This window comes from Labrus bergylta, chromosome 9 (genome assembly GCF_963930695.1).
Source record: "Labrus bergylta chromosome 9, fLabBer1.1, whole genome shotgun sequence".
Lineage (NCBI taxonomy): Eukaryota > Metazoa > Chordata > Actinopteri > Labriformes > Labridae > Labrus > Labrus bergylta.
The window spans coordinates 19,461,181-19,479,830 of record NC_089203.1 but is presented as its reverse complement, the minus strand read 5'-3'; the positions used below and the strand labels follow the sequence as shown (position 1 = coordinate 19,479,830).

The window sequence follows — 18,650 nt, the reverse complement described above, 5'->3', positions numbered from 1 at the left end:
TTTTATGCTTAAATGGTTGTTTAACATTTTAAAACTGAACTTGTCTTACTTTATCTAAACAGTCAGAGAAATTCACCTAATCTGTGTCGATATTTGATTGTTTTTTTGTTTTGTTTTTGTCTATGTGCACAGACTTAGATTATTTAAAAAAAAAACAAAAAAAAACGTTATCCATTAATTTTGACAAAACAGCAACTTTAAGACTTTTCTGGCGTCAAAGAAACCCCCCCACTCCTTTTGGCCCTTAACGTTATTTACATTGTGCTCTATGCAACTCTTGATAATTATATGTTTTTAATTGAGGGTCTGTTAACTATAACTTTATATAAAGAATCACAATCCTACAGTACATTTTAACATACAAGGAATTTGACTTGAAGTTCCAATATATTAATAAAATAGTTATTTCAAGGCAAATTTAACAATTTAAAGAGTTCTCAGTTAATGGCGATAGAGAAAAGGCAGCCTTTACAGTTTTTCAAATATCATAAAAAACGACTATAGCTACAGTAAATCAACACAAACAGCATTATCAGTAACCTTCTGAAACTATCAATAAAAGACAGAAGCATAACTTGTTTGGTTCATATTTTTATTGAAAATGTACATCAATGGAATTAAACTAAAGTAAGATACTGAATCATTTGTGGTGTGGGAGGTTTGACAACAAGGAATGACGGATACTAGAAAAATGTATGTCATTTTCTGACACCAAAATGTTACTTTACACTCAGAGTCACGTCCAAAGGTCATAGGTAATAAACAACAAGTCTCCACTTCAATACACAAAATATATCCTTATAAATTATATAAATGCATGAATATTGTCTTCTTTTTTTTTAAACTCATTTCTGGGATTCAGATCAACGCCACCTTGTACTTATTTGGCAGAAAAGGGAGCTGAAATAATAGGACAGAGCAAATATACATTATTAACTATATGCACCATTTGAAGAAACAGCAATGAAGTTGAAATAGACTGCAAACCAGAGTTTTAAGGGTATAAAAACAGGCAGGTCTGAGATCACAGTGGTAATAAAACAATAAGATGCATGCAAAATATAGAGTAGGCAGGTGAATCTTAAAGCACAATGTGTAGTAAAAGGCCATCACATGTGACCTCCATGGTATTCAACAGTGACATGTAAACATGGGCACCATCAAATGAAGTGCTATATAGAAAATATTGCTTTGGCTTTTCGGTGATAATGACCAATTTAATTTTTCAGATTTTTATCTCAAGCTGAACTAAATAAGAAAAAAAACACGACTTTTGTTGAACCTTGATAACACATCCTACATTAAGTGCTTCAGTCCTTGATGATTTTTTAATCAGCAAACCTTGATGTTTGAGTGTTTGACTAAAATTGAAGTATATTTTTGAAAAGATGAGTGCATAGTGCAGATCGTTGCTATTTTGCTTCAAGCAAAGATAAGGTAATGGTTTCCAAAATGAGTCTTAAAGATGTCTAACTGATGACTTTTAACTAAACGAGTCTCCTTATGTACATTAAGACATTAAAGCAGATTCAAACTGTGCCCGGTTCCCACCCTGCCTGGGTTGGAGCTTCATAAGGGGTGGTTCAGAAATACCATGCGAGTCCACGTAAGGCCATATTAAAAAAAATAATGAGAAGAAATGGGGATGCCATAGGGAGGATAAAAAAGGGTTCAAAACAGCGAGATAAAACAGGAAGAGGTAAAGGGTGCTTAGTTCTTGCCGAAGCTGCAATCCCCTCTTCAGGTGGTTGAGACAGATTAAAAGAAGCTAAAGAGACAAAGAGAGAGAAAGCCAGCAGTTAGAGAGGAAGAGGCAAAGCAGGAACTCTTTCAAAAAAGTCAAGCTCGATATTTAGAAGTGCATCTGGTATCAGGTAGAAAAAGTGAGGTGGTACAAACCCTGTCATAACAGCAGTTTTAATAATAGCATAACAAATCATGGATTAAGGTCGAGTGATGGTGCTGAAATTACTTGTTACAGGTGCACATGATTGTCTTGTGAAACTTAACACCACACAAATATAACTTAAAAAAAACAAGTGCTCATCTAATCTTCAGTAAACTCAAGTGGAAATACTGTTAGTCACAATAACAACACACAGTGCACATAAAGTATAAACATAAGCAGAGGCAGCACAGCAGGACTTAATATGGCTGAGGGTGAGGTTAGAGCTGCAGCAAAACACAGTTACACATGGAGCAATATTATAGCAAAGCAGGTAATGATTAAGAAACCCTGAAGGATGGGGTCCAGAAAGCCTCTGGTCACATTTGAGGTACTCAGTACCCACAAAGGGCTGGTCCCTTAGCAAAGCTTGAGGGCTGAGGACCTACTCAGTGCAGAGCCAGGGATTACTGCAAAGGAAAGTGAAACCACACATACCAGTGAGCGCGGGATAAAAGAAGAGGGAAGGGCTTTTGTAATGTACTTTGACCCCTGGTATCATGAATTTAAGTGTTTAATGTCTTTATTGCAAAGACAATTTTCTCTTACATAGAGGCAATGAAAGCAACCTTTAACCTTGATTTAGTGGGAAAGAAAAAAGAAAAAGAGGGAAAACTGGAGTCAAAAGATGCCCTGTGATTCTGAAGACAAGTGAATTAAAATACCTGAAGAATTGAAAGAACCAAGAAGCAACCAAAGCTGTGAAGAGACTCTGGATTACAGTCTCTTACACTTACTGGCATCAATATTTGTTCAATTAACAACCGTTAACTGACAGGCAACATCATGCAAATTAAGCATAACCAATTTCCCCATTTTTTCAAGTATGAATCTTTCCTCTAATCTCCCTCTTCACAGCAGAAGTTGTTGTATATAATGAGTACGGCCACAGTTGAAATATTTGGTGAAAAATTGGCCTTTATTTTTCCTTGAGATTATGTTATTTGATGCAATAACAATGATACAAACAACATGGTCCCTGCAGGACATTAGACATCCTGGTGACTGACTTTCAAATGTGCCTTCATTATAAGTAAAAGAAAAAAAGAAAGTTACAATTGCACTGACAACATTACTTTATATACTCAATTAGAAACATCACATTTGTTTATGTAAAAAATGTGAAAGCTAAGAATGGACATAACACATGACAGTAAATGAGATGTGGGAGAAATGGTAAAGAGATTAGGCTCACAACCACACATGCAACAGGTTAAAGTGAAACACCATCAACACAGGGACATGAATACTTTAAAGTAATCATGGCTGCCAGGGTAATGGGTGGAAGCTGATCTATTCCTGAGGACTTTCGTGGAATCAAATTCTTATTTGGATATTACATGTATAGTTCAGTCCAAGTTTATTTAGATTCTGTTATCATTTGTCAATATAAAAAAAATGTTTACGGACGGACTTATAGGATCAAGAAATGACTATCAACGAAACTGTTATGTTACTTCTACTATCTCTATTACTGTATCACAGTGAGGACTGACTGCCTCTTCTACTTGTGCTTGTTGAACTCTTACTGCTTCACTTTAAGAAGGTTCAACTGTTAACCAGCTGGGTGTTTAGTTTTGAGGCGGTCACAGACATAAAATGTATTAGATGTATTAAAAGACACTGATAAGTATCATATATATTAAATGATTAAGTTCCAATTGGAGATATTGCAGGGAGAAGCAGTGCACGCTGTGTGTTTTGAAAAGCTGAAGAACAAGAATGTTGGTAATTGTTGGTTCAATCACTTTTTAAAGAAACTGCTGTTACTAGTTTATAAAATTGAGAGTTAATAATTTCATTAAAAACATTTTAATCTGGACCTGGATCATATTAATGCCTCACTGACTTTACTTTTTTAAAGCAGTCCTCTGTCTTAATTCTTTCTTATTTTAGTCTACTGCAGATCTTTGGCCACACTTACAAAAACACTGGCCCAGTGTCTGATGCATGTTTCACTAAACCCTCAGTACATTTCTACAAATCAGAACAGTGGTCATGTATGTTAATATTAAAAAAGACTCACTCTATCATGCAAAGAATCATTGAATATCAAACAAATATGGAATGCATTTTAAGGACATGTCTTTAAAAAAATGAAAAGGCTGAATAATTGCTTGTACAAAACATTAAATAGACAAGCATTATTGGGCAAAAAAAAGAAAAAAGGCACACTGCTAACCCAGCGTCTTCCAGAGAGCAGGGTGGAGGGCATGTGGAAGGTTGAATTATGAGGGGGTGGGTGAGGGCGAGGATGGGGGAAGGGGTACTGTAAAAAAGGATGTTGGGGTTGAAACTCATTCACAGCAGGATGGCCACAAGGGAGCACTTTTTTGTCTACAGGAACCTTAAGCTGGAAATGAAAGAGAAGGGCTGTTAATGCTTTCTTAAAAGTTAAAACATCATTAAGACACACACGCACACACACACTGTTTCACATCTGTGACATCACATCCACAATCGTGACCAGATGGTATTAAGAGGGGATCGTGCTTTCATAGCTAATTTAAAGATATGAGTGCACAAAGGTTAAGAGTGTTAGTACAGTTGGGTTATTTAAGGACAGAGTCATGTTTTTTTTAGAGGTTTGGTCCCATCCCCAACTGTAGAACAAGATGTGTATCTTGCTCATCAATCAGCATTTTGTTTTCACCTATTTTAATAGTCCTGAACTGCTCGGAGTTTACAGATTGTGAGACAGATGTCTTCGTTCACTTCTTTTCTCCCAGCAGTTCAGCCTCGACAACATCTTTCTTACATCCACTCAAGGGATGTGGGCGGGGGGAGTTTCATCATATGGTTGGAAGATCAACAAAACATGTCATCTTTATGAAAAGAGATGGGCCCTGGGGCTCTTCGCTGCCCTTGACTGGCTCTTTGTGTGAATGTAGGGCTGTGCGGGGAAGGACTTTCAGAAAGCCACAATAAAAAGGGAACTGTTGTGGATTTAGGAAGGCAGATGGGGCAGTATATCAAATGGGTGTGAGGGGAGCTTATAAACTGGTTGATTTAGAAGCTGGCAGAAGGACGGTAAACACTGCCAGCTCAAGGATATGGATCGATACAGAAGTTACCATCGATATACTTCCTGTCTGCTACACTTATTTATCTGAATTTCACATTTAAATACCTTCCATGGTCGAATTAAATGTGAATGAAATTCGATTTCACAACTCTTAAAGATTTGTATCATTGCTCTACTCAATTCCAATCTGGTTAATAATATTTTCCTATCCGGTGTTTTTTAATTAATTAATAATTAATAATTATTTACTTTGTAAATGGGAAAATCAACAGGCTTGTCAAACCAATGAATGAAACCCATTTTATATTTTATCTAGTTATATAGGCATTGCATTTAGATTTTTTGTAACTCAAGAGGGGAGTCTTACCCGAAAAGGTGCCTCATGCAGCATGCAGCAAGTGTGGGTGTAGGAGTTAACTGGAAAACATTATGGATGCAACATAGGTGACACATGCATTCACAGGACAGATTCACATCGTACACACAAGAAGCAGGTATCAATAGCTGTGTCGTCTGGGAACTGAAGAAAACACTGACTCAACCCTGGTTTCTCTGCTATTGAACCCAGGAAAAATCATTTTTTCCTTGGTAATAACTATTGAGGATCCTTGGTAAATAAACAGATAAATAAACAAGCAAAGGATTTAATACAACCTGACACTTATTCATCTGTGTTCACACTGAGTGTGCGACTGCTTTAGTCAGTTTTAATCAGTGACCCACAGACAAAGCTAAAGATGTTGCTCTGATGCTCCTTTTGGAAGAGAAATGATCCGGGCAGAGCTCATGAAAAGAGAAAGTGGCTGTGAAGGAAGGGCATTAACAGGAAAGAAAAAATAAAGCAACAAGAACCTTCTCAGTGCAAGTGTCTTCTTCCTTTTTCTAACAGGCACGGCGTCACATCAGCTTCAACACAAAACCAGGAGTCGATTACCAGCATGAAGGGACCCACAATATCAACAGAACACTTAAAGAAGACATCCGGCCTCTAAACTTGTTGTGGAGAAAAGTCTCATGATATAATTAAACATACTGATGAACACTTTAGAGGGGGGGAAACAGAATGAATGTTAGATAGAAAGAGAAAGAGAGTTTAGTCTGCAGTCTGATTAAAACCAGAGGAGAGTCCACTGTAACCACAGCAGAAAATGGGATGAAGGAAATACTGCCATATGAAGCAACTGAAACATTTATGATCTGTGATGAATTATTGTAAAACAGATCATCCAGTAATTGTAAAGAAACAGTTTCAATTAAGTTGTTTACACAAGTGTGTTTTTCATTTCATAATGGCAGTTGGAAACAGTTCAACTATTTAGATGAGAGCAGCAGTAAGTCATTTTCTCTCTCACTGGTCAGTACATTCTTCGTTATTGTATAAATAACATACTTTACTGATCCTGAGGGAAATTCAGAACCAGCAGAGTGACAGTGAGAAAAGCAGTTGGCCTATGTAAAGCCAATAATTGCTGTTTGGATTTAACTACACAAATATCTGGTGAATCATAATAAGCATGTTAAGAGCTTATAATATTAGAGAGACAGACAACAAATACATTCTGTCTGTGAATCAATTACTACAGATACTGAGGTTTAATGTCCTGGAACAATAGTGTAATAAAATGTAGCCTTGTTCCTCCCACATCATTTTCCTATCCTTACACAACTTGAGGTTGTCTCCAGGGCCTGTGGAGAGGATAGACATTACGGAAGGAAAAGCATCGAAGAGAGAACAATACTTACTTTTTCCTCTCTTTGTCCCGCTTGAGTGTGGTGGAGCCCCCTGCCTGCTGGGCCTGGTTCTGCAAGAGCTCTGCAGCAGTCTTTTTCTGTTTAAACATGTTCAGCTCGTCGTCCAGAGACTTCCTCTTATCCTCCAGTTTCTTTTTCTCGTCCTGGTGAAGCTTCTTTAAACGGTCAAACTTCTCATGCAGCTGTAGCAGAATAAAGAACGCTCCGTGTTATTCAAAACTAAAGCGGTTACTTCCTCATAGAAAGTTTAATGATGCAAGTTTCCTGATTATACCTCTTTCTCTGCTTCTTTGAGCTCGGCCTCCTTCTCTTTGACTCTTTGGACAAACATTTGCCTCATCTCTTCTTCTTTCTTCTGCAACTCACCCATGAACTCGTTCCTCTTGGCTTCATAGGTCTCCTGAAGACTGCGAGAGGAAGAATGATAAAGGAAAGCTGTTATCTACAGAAAAATTACGTTCAGCTACACAAACTTAAACTTCTGCAGGAATTGCACAGTATAAAAAGGTTCCAACAAAAAAATGCAACACATGGCAGAAACAAGCAGATGCAGTCAGGAGTATATCCAGTGGCATGAGTGTAGCCTCAGGTCCACTACCTAAAAGGTTTGCTGTCAGGGTCGGTATCCTTGAAGCCCATTTCTTCAAGTTTACAACGACGGTAGAGCTCGTAGTGACGCGTGTGGGTCTGCTCTCGCAGGTCCTCCATGTTCACTCTGATCAGCATTTCTCGCAGTTTGACGAAATCACAATGGTTCTCGTTTTCCACTGGGAGACACACAGCAAAGTGAAACATGAATGTTTGTACCAACAAATCAGATGAAAACATCCACCACCATCATTTCATGTCAAAACGTTTACAGTATCAGAAACAGATCAGGTCACTATAAGTTCTCTTCACATTAACATAAACTCACATTTTATAATGTAAGGTTTTGTGACCAGTCATACAAACAGCATCTGTTCATCACAGAACAGTGTTCATGTCCTGCAGCCTGTTTATTGATTTTGTTAGTGGACTCAGTGATGCACCACACTGCCTCAGATCATGTGAGTACACATGCACCCAATTTTAGATAAAGCCCCGTGACAGAAATATAAACAGAGACATCTGTAAGCATTAGGACAAAGACAATTTTTTTATATTGTCCAGGGCATTGAATTCCATATCAGTGTTTCCCTCAGGGTTTATTTGATGGGGTAGTGGCCTTGTCCCTCGCTCAACGGCAGGAGGCACAACATTTGTTTCCTGTTTGTTTGTTTGTTTGTTGTGAATGAAAGGAGGAAACAATGACGTCATTTCTTTTTGTGAGTGTTTTAAATTCTGACTTTGGACATATATCTTCTTTTTAGGGTCCTTAAACAATCAGGCTAAGAAGATTTTAATGCTCCCCCTCTACTGTGTTAATTAATTAAGCTAAAAAAAAATGTTTTATATATATTTGAGATACATTACAATACAAAACAGTGGCCTTGTTTACATGCTGTAAACTTAAGGGGACGGAATATTAAGTAAATAACATCTAGAGGTGATGGTGCTTCCAGAGAAACTCAGGATTTTTTCTGCAAGATTAATGTCTGACAAAGTTAAGTGTTTGGAGAACAAATTTAACCATATTCAAAATATCTGAACACCGTTTTGTTCCAAATGCTAAATGAGTGAGTTAGTAAGCACTTGAGTGTGTTCTTTTTTGACACAAGTGAGACTCCTTGATTGCATATGCCAACTTTGCAATGCACAGCATGTGATCTGATACCGAGAGACACAGAGTCCTACTTAGACTCAGATGGAGGTAGGCTGAACTCCCAATCACAGGTTTGAAAAAATAATCAGCATTTTTACCACTTTGGTATCTTCTGTACGCCGAGGAATGGAAAAAGAAAATAATAAGCAGGTAAATCAATAATAAGAATAATGGAAAGACGCAGCCTTACACAAAGTCAAAACAAATCTGTCTACTCCCTTATGTACTACACAGCATTCAAGCTGTTTGCAGGATGCATTGAGTCCTGGAAAACCGTCCAAAAAGCTCCCACACATTCAGACACATACTTGACAACACAGTTGTCAGGCTGGAAAAGTATCAAAAACCTACGAATCAGAGCAGTGCTTAGTTGAGCCTTTTGATTTGTACAGTGTGAGTACAGAGACTACCATCTATTTGCAAATAAATTCACAGACTACATTACAGATTGATCAAGCAGGTCAATAAATCTGAGTCATCGTCAGTGACGTAATATGTCCATATCTGTACTAGCTAAGGGCTACTACAGCTCACACAGACAGTATAATGGCTGAAGGGTTGCTGCAGCTAACTGAGGTTATATAACTGGTCATCAGCTAGTTTGTAGCAGCTGATGCAGCCGAGCAGGAATATGAGGGGAGGAGAAAGCTGCAGCAGCTCTGACTCAAGGGAGGGCGCTCTCATTTCCTGAGCAGGATGTGACCTAGCCTTACCCTGAACTGTTCCCCAGGGGTACTGCCGGGCCTTTACCATCTTGTTCCCAATCTTCACTTCCTCTGTGCTCCCCACTACAGCAAATGGCAAGTGGCTCTGTGGAGAAGAAAGAAAAATAGCATTGGTATACTTCCAAACACACCTGAAAGCTCTGTGGGATTCCAGTTCTCACCTCACCTCACCTCACCATGTTATCCAAACAAATACATGCTGCAGCTCTGGCATCATTCATTGCTCAAAAATCCAAGGGTATTACTGCAAGGATTTAATTCAAACTTGAGGACACATGTAACCTAAATACAGCTAAGAATTCCCAAGTGTTAAGATCACTAAGAAAACTGTTATTTTTCTGTTATTTGTTATTTTTATGTATATGGTCTTACCATTAAGAGCTCATACTCATAGACACCTTGAAAAATCCCTGACAGAAGGGTGTATGACCTTTTTTTCCCACAGATTTGTGTTCAGAGAGTACAACAACAAGCCTAACACAATCAGTTAGAAAGAGTTAAAGCATTTCCACTTCCTCATAAACAGTTAAATAAGCCTTGGCTCGTCTGCCAGTGAACACAGGCTCTTTCTCACACTGCAGGCTTCCTGCAGAGAGAGCTGGCTGATTGTGCAGCTCTGAGCACACTCCTCCCTGCATGAGGCGGCTTCCTGACAGCCTGAGCAGACACAGACGATGCCTGTGACTGAGCCTATATCACATGTTGTTTATGCCGGTAATACATAGAAAAGTTTGGGTCAAAAAACTTACAAACAAGAATTCAGAGAGACCACCAACATGACCTTATAACTCACCTCTAAAATGAAACAATCAGTTGATTTACTTTTACTTACTAATTGTCATTGTAGAATAACCACATGTGTACTAGTGAAATATATTTCTTCTTGCACAATCTGTTTATTCCCAACAGTGCAACAGTGCAGGCTTTTCTGATGCAAATACATATTTATGAAAAATGCAATGTACATTGTCCACTGTGAAATATATGTTTTTTCTTGAATGCATATCTTGATAAAATTAGATGCCGGAACATTGAGCACTGAAAATGTTCATAATTTCCGTGTACAGTGTACAATAACAATAAAGGCTTCCTATTCCAAGTACTGTCTTAAAGCGTGTGATGTGGAGAAAGCATCTTACGTTCATAGTGGAGTTGATCTCTGCCACAGATTCGTCGTCAGTGGGAAACTGGTAGATCTGCACTCCGTTGCTGACCAGCTCACTGGTGATTTTGATTTTGAACTTGGCCAGCTCACTCTTGGAAATAGCGTCCGACTTGGCGATGATGGGAATAATATTGACCTGCAGTGAGACGTGACATAATGACAGTGTGCAGACAATGCTTTCATATACAAAGCTAAATATAGAGGAGATTTTGAAGCAAAGACTGTCAGGTATTCCTGTAGTCAGGTTAAATAACAGATTTAAATACACACATCCATATTTTTCTTATACTCCCACTAATCACTAGTTTCCCATGAGTGTAATAGTAATTTAAAGTAAATTGCATAAAAGAAAGTGCAATAAATACCCAATACTATCATCAGTATTTTAACATTCAACAGTGCCTCTCTAAAGCTAACAGATCTTTTGTAGATTGCAGACAATTACACATTCTTAAGCATGGAGATATAAATAGTAAAGAGCAAAGGGAGCAGAAGGCTTCCTTCTCCTGCTCCAGATAACGTATAAGCTGTCAAAACAGTGTAAAACATGTACACTATCAATATTATCCAAACAGAAATATAAATAGACAGATAGAGAAGAGGGAAAAGGCAGGCAGAGTGAGATACAGCAGAAACAGCTGAGGGATAATACATGAGACCCTCACTCCTACTCAACTAGTTTCCCTGTGCTCTGTTGCCTACACATTCATAACTCATGCTAAGGGGTCATGTGACCAAGACCTGAATCTTGTGACAATCCGTATCTTAAGGACATTTCAGCTGAGAAAGTGTTTGAATGTAACCCCCAGGTGAGTGTAAACAGGGGAGGCTCTGCTCTGGATGAAGCCGTTGTGGGCTGCTGCCAGAGGGTACAGCTGCTCTGGCAAACACTGAGCAGAGTCTTTGTACAAAAGCCAGGATGTCCATGCAAATAAGCTACTGTGGTGGGGACCTCACAAAAAAAACGAGGCGGCAGTCATCGAGCTGACTGCATTTCACAGCTGACCTACACCGAAGCAAAACGAGACCAGAGTGACTTTAAATGCAGGCAGATGGCCTAGAAAAGGTTTATGACCCGTGTGAGGAGTAGACAGATCAAATGGTGCAAACAGCAACACAGTGCCAAAGGATTTACCTACAGTATAAAGTATCTATGACATGCCACAGTTTGACGGTTCATGTTCAAAGGCATTATGTAACAGCTATTCTTTTACATCATCCTCCTGCAAGGAGGGCAACTGTACTTTTCATTTACTAGAAAACACTGACAGACCATCGCATTTGTGATTCTTGGAAAGTTTTATAAAACTGAATGGTAACATGTTAGATCGAAAGCTTCAATTAAAGCCTTATAATAGCTGGAATTGATCCGGAACTGATGGAAAACACCCAGATTAAAAAGTAGGTCTCTCAATCAGTCAATAACAACAAAAAATACAATGACAGATAAAAACAGATTTTGAAGCTCACCTTGCTATCAAGTTTCTTCATGGTCACCAAATCCAGGGATTTGAGCGAGTGTCCTGTCGGTGCAATGAAATAGAGGCATGCATGGATGCGTGTGTCGTGGTAGCTGTGTAGCGTGCGTTTAATCTTCAGCTCCTCCTGCAGATATGCTTCAAACTGGGCGTCGATGAACTCCACGATAGACTTGTAGCTGTCAAAAATGGACAAAGAGACAAGAAGTTTGACCTTTTTTACAGATATTATCTTTGACAATGTCCTATTTTGTCACAAGGCACACACAGTATTTCCATTAACATTTGTGCAACACATCACGGTTACAGTGTATCAAATGTATTGCTACACTGGAATATAGGATATAGAAGGATAAAGATCCACTTTAGCCTTCTAAAGCTAGAAAATGCAGGTTTCCTTAGATGGTAAACAGGTAAAAATGGACTTCAGCTTGTACAGCGCTTTTTTAGTCTTCTGACTACTCAAAGCACTTTTACACCAAATGTCACACCTACACAGTCACACCCATTCAGACACTGATGGCAGTGGTTGCTATGCAGTGACACCATCAAGTAACTAATCCTATTCATACGCATTTATACGTTAGCAAAGCACAGGGAGCAATTCAGGGTAAAGTGTCTTGCCCAGGGACACATCGCTGCAGTAGCTGGGGAATCAAATCCTCGACCTTCTAGTTGAGAGACTGGAGCTCTACCAACTGAGCCACAGTCACCTCAAATAGCCCAAAATAATACTTCTCCAAGTTAACACTGATGCCATTCATGGAGAGCAACTTGCTTGTTTACACTTTTCTAAGCTAAAGCTGATGGAATTTCATGATTTCACCATTTTCATCCGTTCTTATTTATTTGAGGACAAACTGCCTCAAACCCTTTTCACACATATGGATATCTCCTGAAAAACTCTGGAGATTAGGGTCCCCAGAGGGACTTTAGGCTATGTGTGAACGCAAACAGCCGCATTTTTCGCGCAGACTTTACCTGGAGTTTCTCCGGCCAGACCCCTAGTATTTTATCCGCAGAAAGTCCGAGTGAGCTGATGTCTGAATGCGGCCGCATATACACCAGAGATTTCAATTCGAGCCAATGGGAAGAGAATGACATTTATATACAGTGACTGCCTAAAGTGTCTGCACGCGACCACTACGATCTCCGTGCTCGTAATTAAACGGCTGCATTATGTTTTCTGTTGTTTATTTAGGTCACGTCTTACCTCAGGAAAAACCCCCCAAGCCCCATTAAAGACAACAGGAAGCTTGTCATACACTTATCCCAAAACATAAATGAAAAACAAATACAGAAAAACAAAAAGCTTGTGTAAAATGTAGGATATTATGCCAACACATAATCACATAGTCATATGACTACAATAATGTGCTTGTTCAAAATGCAGCAAGTCTGTGTTGTTTCCTCTGTGGCAAACGAATACAAAAAGAGCAAAGTGTAAAAACCTGAAAAACAACAGCAGCCTACTCATAACAAAGAGCTTAACCGACCTAATTAAGTGTGGATTTCTGCTTTCGCTTTCAAAGACCGACGTAGTAAAAAAATAAATAAAATCTGTGCTTCGGACCATCATTAAAAGACATGACTGTTGTCCACTCTGCCTTACCTGTCTTCTTTGTTGATCTGATCTCCGAAGCCCACAGTGTTGACGACGGTGAGTTTGAGACGTACGTTACTCTCCTGGAGTTCATAGGTGTTGGACTTGAGCGTGACTCCCGGCTGGTTGTGCTGGGTGGGCTCCCCCTCAAACTTTGTGTTAAACAGTGTGTCCATCAGGGTGGACTTCCCCAGACCCGTCTCGCCTGAAAACACAAAAGTCACTGAGAGTTTTCTTCTCATTTAAATTCAACAGGGTTTTAAAAAAAAAAACTGAGCTGTCTTCCTCACCTAATCATTTTACGATATGCAATATTTCCACACCAAGAGAAATATTACTGAACACACCCTTTTAATTGTGCCAGCATCTAATTTGCAAAAGCTAATCAAATACTTTTATTCACTGTCATTAAATGCTACTCAATAAGGAAATAGGCTCTCTAAAGAAGTGAGAGCAGACGAAATGTGACATTTCAAAGATGCTTGAAAAAACGCATATCATTTCAAAATGCTAACAATTACTAAAACAGCAGAAATAGCTGCTCATTTGCAGATGTATTCTTACATCCATTTACTGTTCCAGGCTGTCAGATGACTCAGATACAGAGCGCGCTCTGTTGGAAATTCTATTTTTATTCATCACAGATTGACCTGCAGTCCAAGCATGTTATCCCATTTCTGTATGATTTCTCACTATGTTCCTAATTCACACTCTTCCCCCCAGATTCTAAATAAACTGATGCATCAAGGGTCCCATCACAGGTCTCTGGGGCCTGTTTAGGTCACTATGGAGAAGTCCCTCATGCTTAAGGCCATTTGGCATCTTGTTTGTCAAACTGACAGCCAAAATCGAGTCAAATCTCCTGAACACAACACAACAACCCCTGATGTCATAAATAACACGACAAAAACCTTGTGCAGAAGTATCAGGCACCTTTCAGCTCAATGGAAATATTCCTCTTAACAGTTTCTATTCCCTCCTTCATAACCAAGTCATGGTGAAACATACAATCAAATGCTGCTATTCAAGTAATGTTTGTAATACTTGAACACGCTGTACTTGTTTGTTACATGACAACAATTAAAAATGGCAAAAAAGGTAATGTTAGTTTCCTGCATCAATTATCAATGTTGCCTCAGTATTCTTGAATTCTAGTTGTAAAAGCAACAATAACATGTAGGGATGCTTTTTTTTTTTTTATACTACTAAAATATCCTTTCTCTATTCTCACAATAGCAGAGAAGTTTTCAGCTGGCAGACGAGCCAAAACTATAATACTTAAACAGGCAGAAGATTGCAATATTGTAACGAGGCATACAGCAGCATGACACAAATAACCATATACAAAGAATGTATAGGAAAATGAAATGTACTTATTCATTACTTTATCAGTGCTAATGACGTTTTCAAATCTGAGGCTTAATGACATAGAATCTCTAACAGATACATCATTTAGATAATATCATAAATCTAGAGCTTCAACAACTTGGTATACCTGTACTGAATTATAGGACACGTAAAAAAATAAATAAAAGGCAGAGAAGAAAGACATTGCCATGTATTCAGTTCCCGTTGCTTCTTTGGGCTTTTATGAACAATCAAAACAAGGTGAATCCCGGTGGCCAGATTTGTTAAGCCTGAGTGCAGCAGGCAGGCGCAGTAATACAATAATGCCAACAGCCACAGTATTTTAATGTCTAGCCAGCACTCACTGATACAAAGAGGAGAAACATATTAGATAAGCCCTCTCAGTATAACACAGCAAACTGAAACAGAACCACTAACTATAATATTAAAGATGACCATATATTTAAGTCTAACCCTCTAAAAAGCTTTTAAAAGTTGAGCTTTACTCCTCCACAAGCTGAGATTTTATTGGAATTATTTATGCACTTTTAGATTTCATCAGCTTTGGTGCATCTAAAACATACACATACAACTTAAAGGTAACTAAACCCCAGACTTTCAGTTGTATATGCCTACATGTGAGAGAATATTCCTGCCTCACGAAACTAAAGTGACTTATTTTTGCGTATATCATATTCCATTGGTGTTTGACCTCTTAGCCTAAAAAAACACATATACAAATGCATATAAAGCAATGAAGTATTAGAATCCACCTCCGACTTTCCTGTATTAACTGTCTGGAAGCCTCTCACTCAAAAGCACTGCTGACAGGCCAGAGGGAATCTAAGCATGACAAATACTGAACAACGTGCTTTGCATCTTGTAAAAAAGCATGACTTTCACTGAAGCACATAAGTCGTCTTTCGGCCTAAGGAGACGGAGGAAAACTATTTCTACGCATGACAAACTCACCAACACAAAGGATGTTAAAGCAGAATCCGTGGTTGACAGACTTATTGACCAGCTGGTCAGGCATGCTGTCAAAGCCGACGTGGCCGGCAAGAGGGACGGCACGAGCACCTTCACCCTAAAAAAAAAACAAAAGAAATCAAAATGAAGATTCGGGTAAATATCTATCAGTCGTCTCCCACATACACGATTGATAGACATCAAAGTCAAAGTCAAAGTCAACTTTATTGTCAATTTCAAAATATGCCAGACATACAGTGGAATCGAAATTGCGTTTGTCTCCGTCCCGCGGTGCAATACAACCAAAATAAGGTAAAAAAGAGATAAGGTAAAATAGATAGAATAAAATGAGGTAAAAATAAGATAAATTATATTTACAGTAATAAATTCTACATTGTTAACGCAGTATGCTTTCAGGCCTTTACACATGCATGCACATGATTCTCTCTGACAGGCCATATATAACATCTATTAGTTGTGTTTTTCGGCAAATTTCCACCATGTTTGATCATTTACTGATCTGCGACTGAATACAGGTACAGACAAGCACACTTCCTGTTTCCTGAGTTCTCACCCTGCCTCCACAGACGAGACAGTTAAAAACCGCAATGTACATATATGGAATGTGCTTTTTAAAAAAAAAAGTGTGGTATCAGCAAGGGGTTTGATAAACAGACACATAATTTAAAGGTTTTTATATTAAAAGAAACAAAATGATGACTAAATAAAAGCCAAGGATTCCATTCAATGCAGCTATTTTTTTTGTGTGGTTTTGTTTTTGTATCATTTTAACTAGAACCCTCAAACTCTGTATCTGCTGATTGCACTTCCTTTCACTCTACTGTTAGACTGCAGCCTATCTTTGAATAACGGTGACACAAACACTGAGGTGTAAAAGCACTGTTGTTACATCTGTGTGGGGGCGTGTAGCTTCTGCTGAGCATCTCCGTCTCTATGAATCTGTTTTCCGCGGCCTACTTCTACATTTACGAGGTGCAGGAAAGAAAAGAATTTAGATTATACGGCTAAGAAAGGCCTCTCAACCGGCTAAACCTCAGCCAACCAGCCATTATGTGGCTTAACATAACACAACATTTCTTTCCAATGTGAAATAGGCTTTGAGAGGAAACCACTCTCTTTGTGGGTCACTTTAAAATAACCTGACAAGCTGGTGGTGCTGGACAGTTGTGGAGTATTTGGATAGTTGAAATTGGGTTTAAACAGCTGTGGGAGTATTTGGAAAACAGGGGGTAATGTGACTGAACAAACAGCCTTTCCCTCTTCGGATACAAGTGTAACATTCCTGAATCCAATCCTGCATTTCAAGGCAGTCACAGCCAAGTTTTATACAGTTGGTTTTCATTCATTGGGCCGCAGAGGGATATCAAACTGCAAAAAGCTTGCTATTCTGAGAAGTCTCTCAGGGTGTAGTGGCTTCCATTTCCATTCTCCGAACAAAAACGCAGGAAAAACTTCACGCACGTTATTCAGAAAGCAGACGGTGCATGCCTATAAACAGCAAGAATCTGTGTTGTCCATTTCAATGCACATCAGACAACGCCCGACTGGAAGTTAACGGGGCTAACATGAAATAACATAACGGAAATGAGCACCGTAGGTAGCTCCACTAGAATGGGGGGGGGGGCGTTCAGAATGAATGGCCTAAAAGATACCTCTGTATAGCCTAATAGTCATTTAATTAAACCTAATAACGTGTCTACTACGCAGTATTAATCTCAGAACCTTATATCGTATGAATTGTGATAAAGCTAAAGGTATAAAAAAGACTGAATCTGTTGGCGTTATCGTACGAGAAGAACCACTTGAATAAAGATATTCCAGCATAGGGCAGAAACGACTGAGCAGCCTTGGGCCTTATCCTGTTATTAACGATTTTAAAACAAAATCCGGAAATGCATTACCAGTGTTCATGGAAAACATTAACTACACTACCTTTTGTGCAGAGACGGTGCACTGAATTTTGGACGGAATACAACCACGAAAAGCGGGTTGTTACTACCGTCACCAGGGAAGCCTAAATCTACTCCGAACTACGGTATCTTATGTAATGCTCGAATTATATATTGTATACTAATGAAACTAGTACATTTGAAGAGATGTTGTTGCTACTAATAATAGTATTCCGAATAAAGTAGACTACTCACCGCTTGCCTCGCTATCTCGGTGGACGCCATGGTAGTAGCTGTTCGCCGGAGGATGAACCCTCTGCTGCTCTCTGTGTCGAGCAAAGGGAGCTTCATGGTTGAGGTTCATGGGAGGATGGTCCGTTTGGACTGTACCACTGCTCCGCATTTTCATTGTAGGCACCATATTAAGATAGGTTTGCACCGATTGATTAATGTGTTATACGGCAATTATTAACTTCAATACGTCGAATTTAGCTTTGATAACAACATACCAGATAGCTGTTATTTAAAAAAAAGTAATTGGCCATTGGATCCCCCCCCCCACTCACGGGTATGCCTCAGTGGTTTCGTCCAGTGCGAGGGGAAGTGAACCACAGTCAATACACGTTACAATGTAACAAATGGAGATGACTGTTTAGTACAGGGGTCTCCAACCTGTTTTCATCTGAGAGCTACTTTCAAAAAATTAAAGTGGCCAAGGGCTACTTGCATCAAATCCCTTGCCTTTATTTACATAGCTCAGCTGAATTAAGCCACTGTTTTGTAGACGTGTGAAATTGCAATAAGTTTATCAATAATCTTAATTTCACATCAATGTCCAAGAAAACATTAGTACGTCATACTTGTTTTTATGGGCCAAATATATGAATAGTGGGAAGAGGTGCTTTTACCGTCGTCAGATTTTTATTTTTATTTTTTAACACAGTCAGTCAACCTATAGGCCAGCTACTGAAAACCTGCTACCAGTAG

At 38.9% G+C, this 18,650-nt stretch overlaps 1 protein-coding gene across 6 annotated transcripts; it reads right to left on the bottom strand.

Annotated features, from left to right (window-relative positions):
* Positions 1-575: 575 nt before the first annotated feature.
* On the bottom strand, positions 576-18,044 carry septin6 (septin 6). Of its 6 annotated transcripts, XR_002278339.3 has the most exons (12): positions 17,919-18,044; positions 15,757-15,871; positions 13,447-13,642; positions 11,827-12,013; positions 10,331-10,492; positions 9,180-9,276; positions 7,321-7,489; positions 6,997-7,129; positions 6,714-6,904; positions 5,823-5,876; positions 5,338-5,387; positions 2,846-4,298 (listed from the first exon to the last, which is right to left on the bottom strand). XR_002278339.3 is itself a non-coding variant. In XM_020645408.3 (11 exons), the coding sequence occupies exons 1-10, from the start codon at positions 18,012-18,014 to the stop codon at positions 5,384-5,386; spliced, it is 1,350 nt and encodes a 449-aa protein (XP_020501064.2). In that variant the 5' UTR covers positions 18,015-18,044; the 3' UTR covers positions 2,846-4,298; positions 5,338-5,383. The 6 variants fall into 6 exon arrangements, 3 of the variants coding, with proteins under 3 accessions (XP_065814529.1, XP_020501063.2, XP_020501064.2); XR_010666841.1 differs by lacking the exons at positions 2,846-4,298; positions 5,338-5,387 and adding an exon at positions 576-1,768; XR_002278340.3 differs by lacking the exon at positions 5,338-5,387.
* Positions 18,045-18,650: the final 606 nt, after the last annotated feature.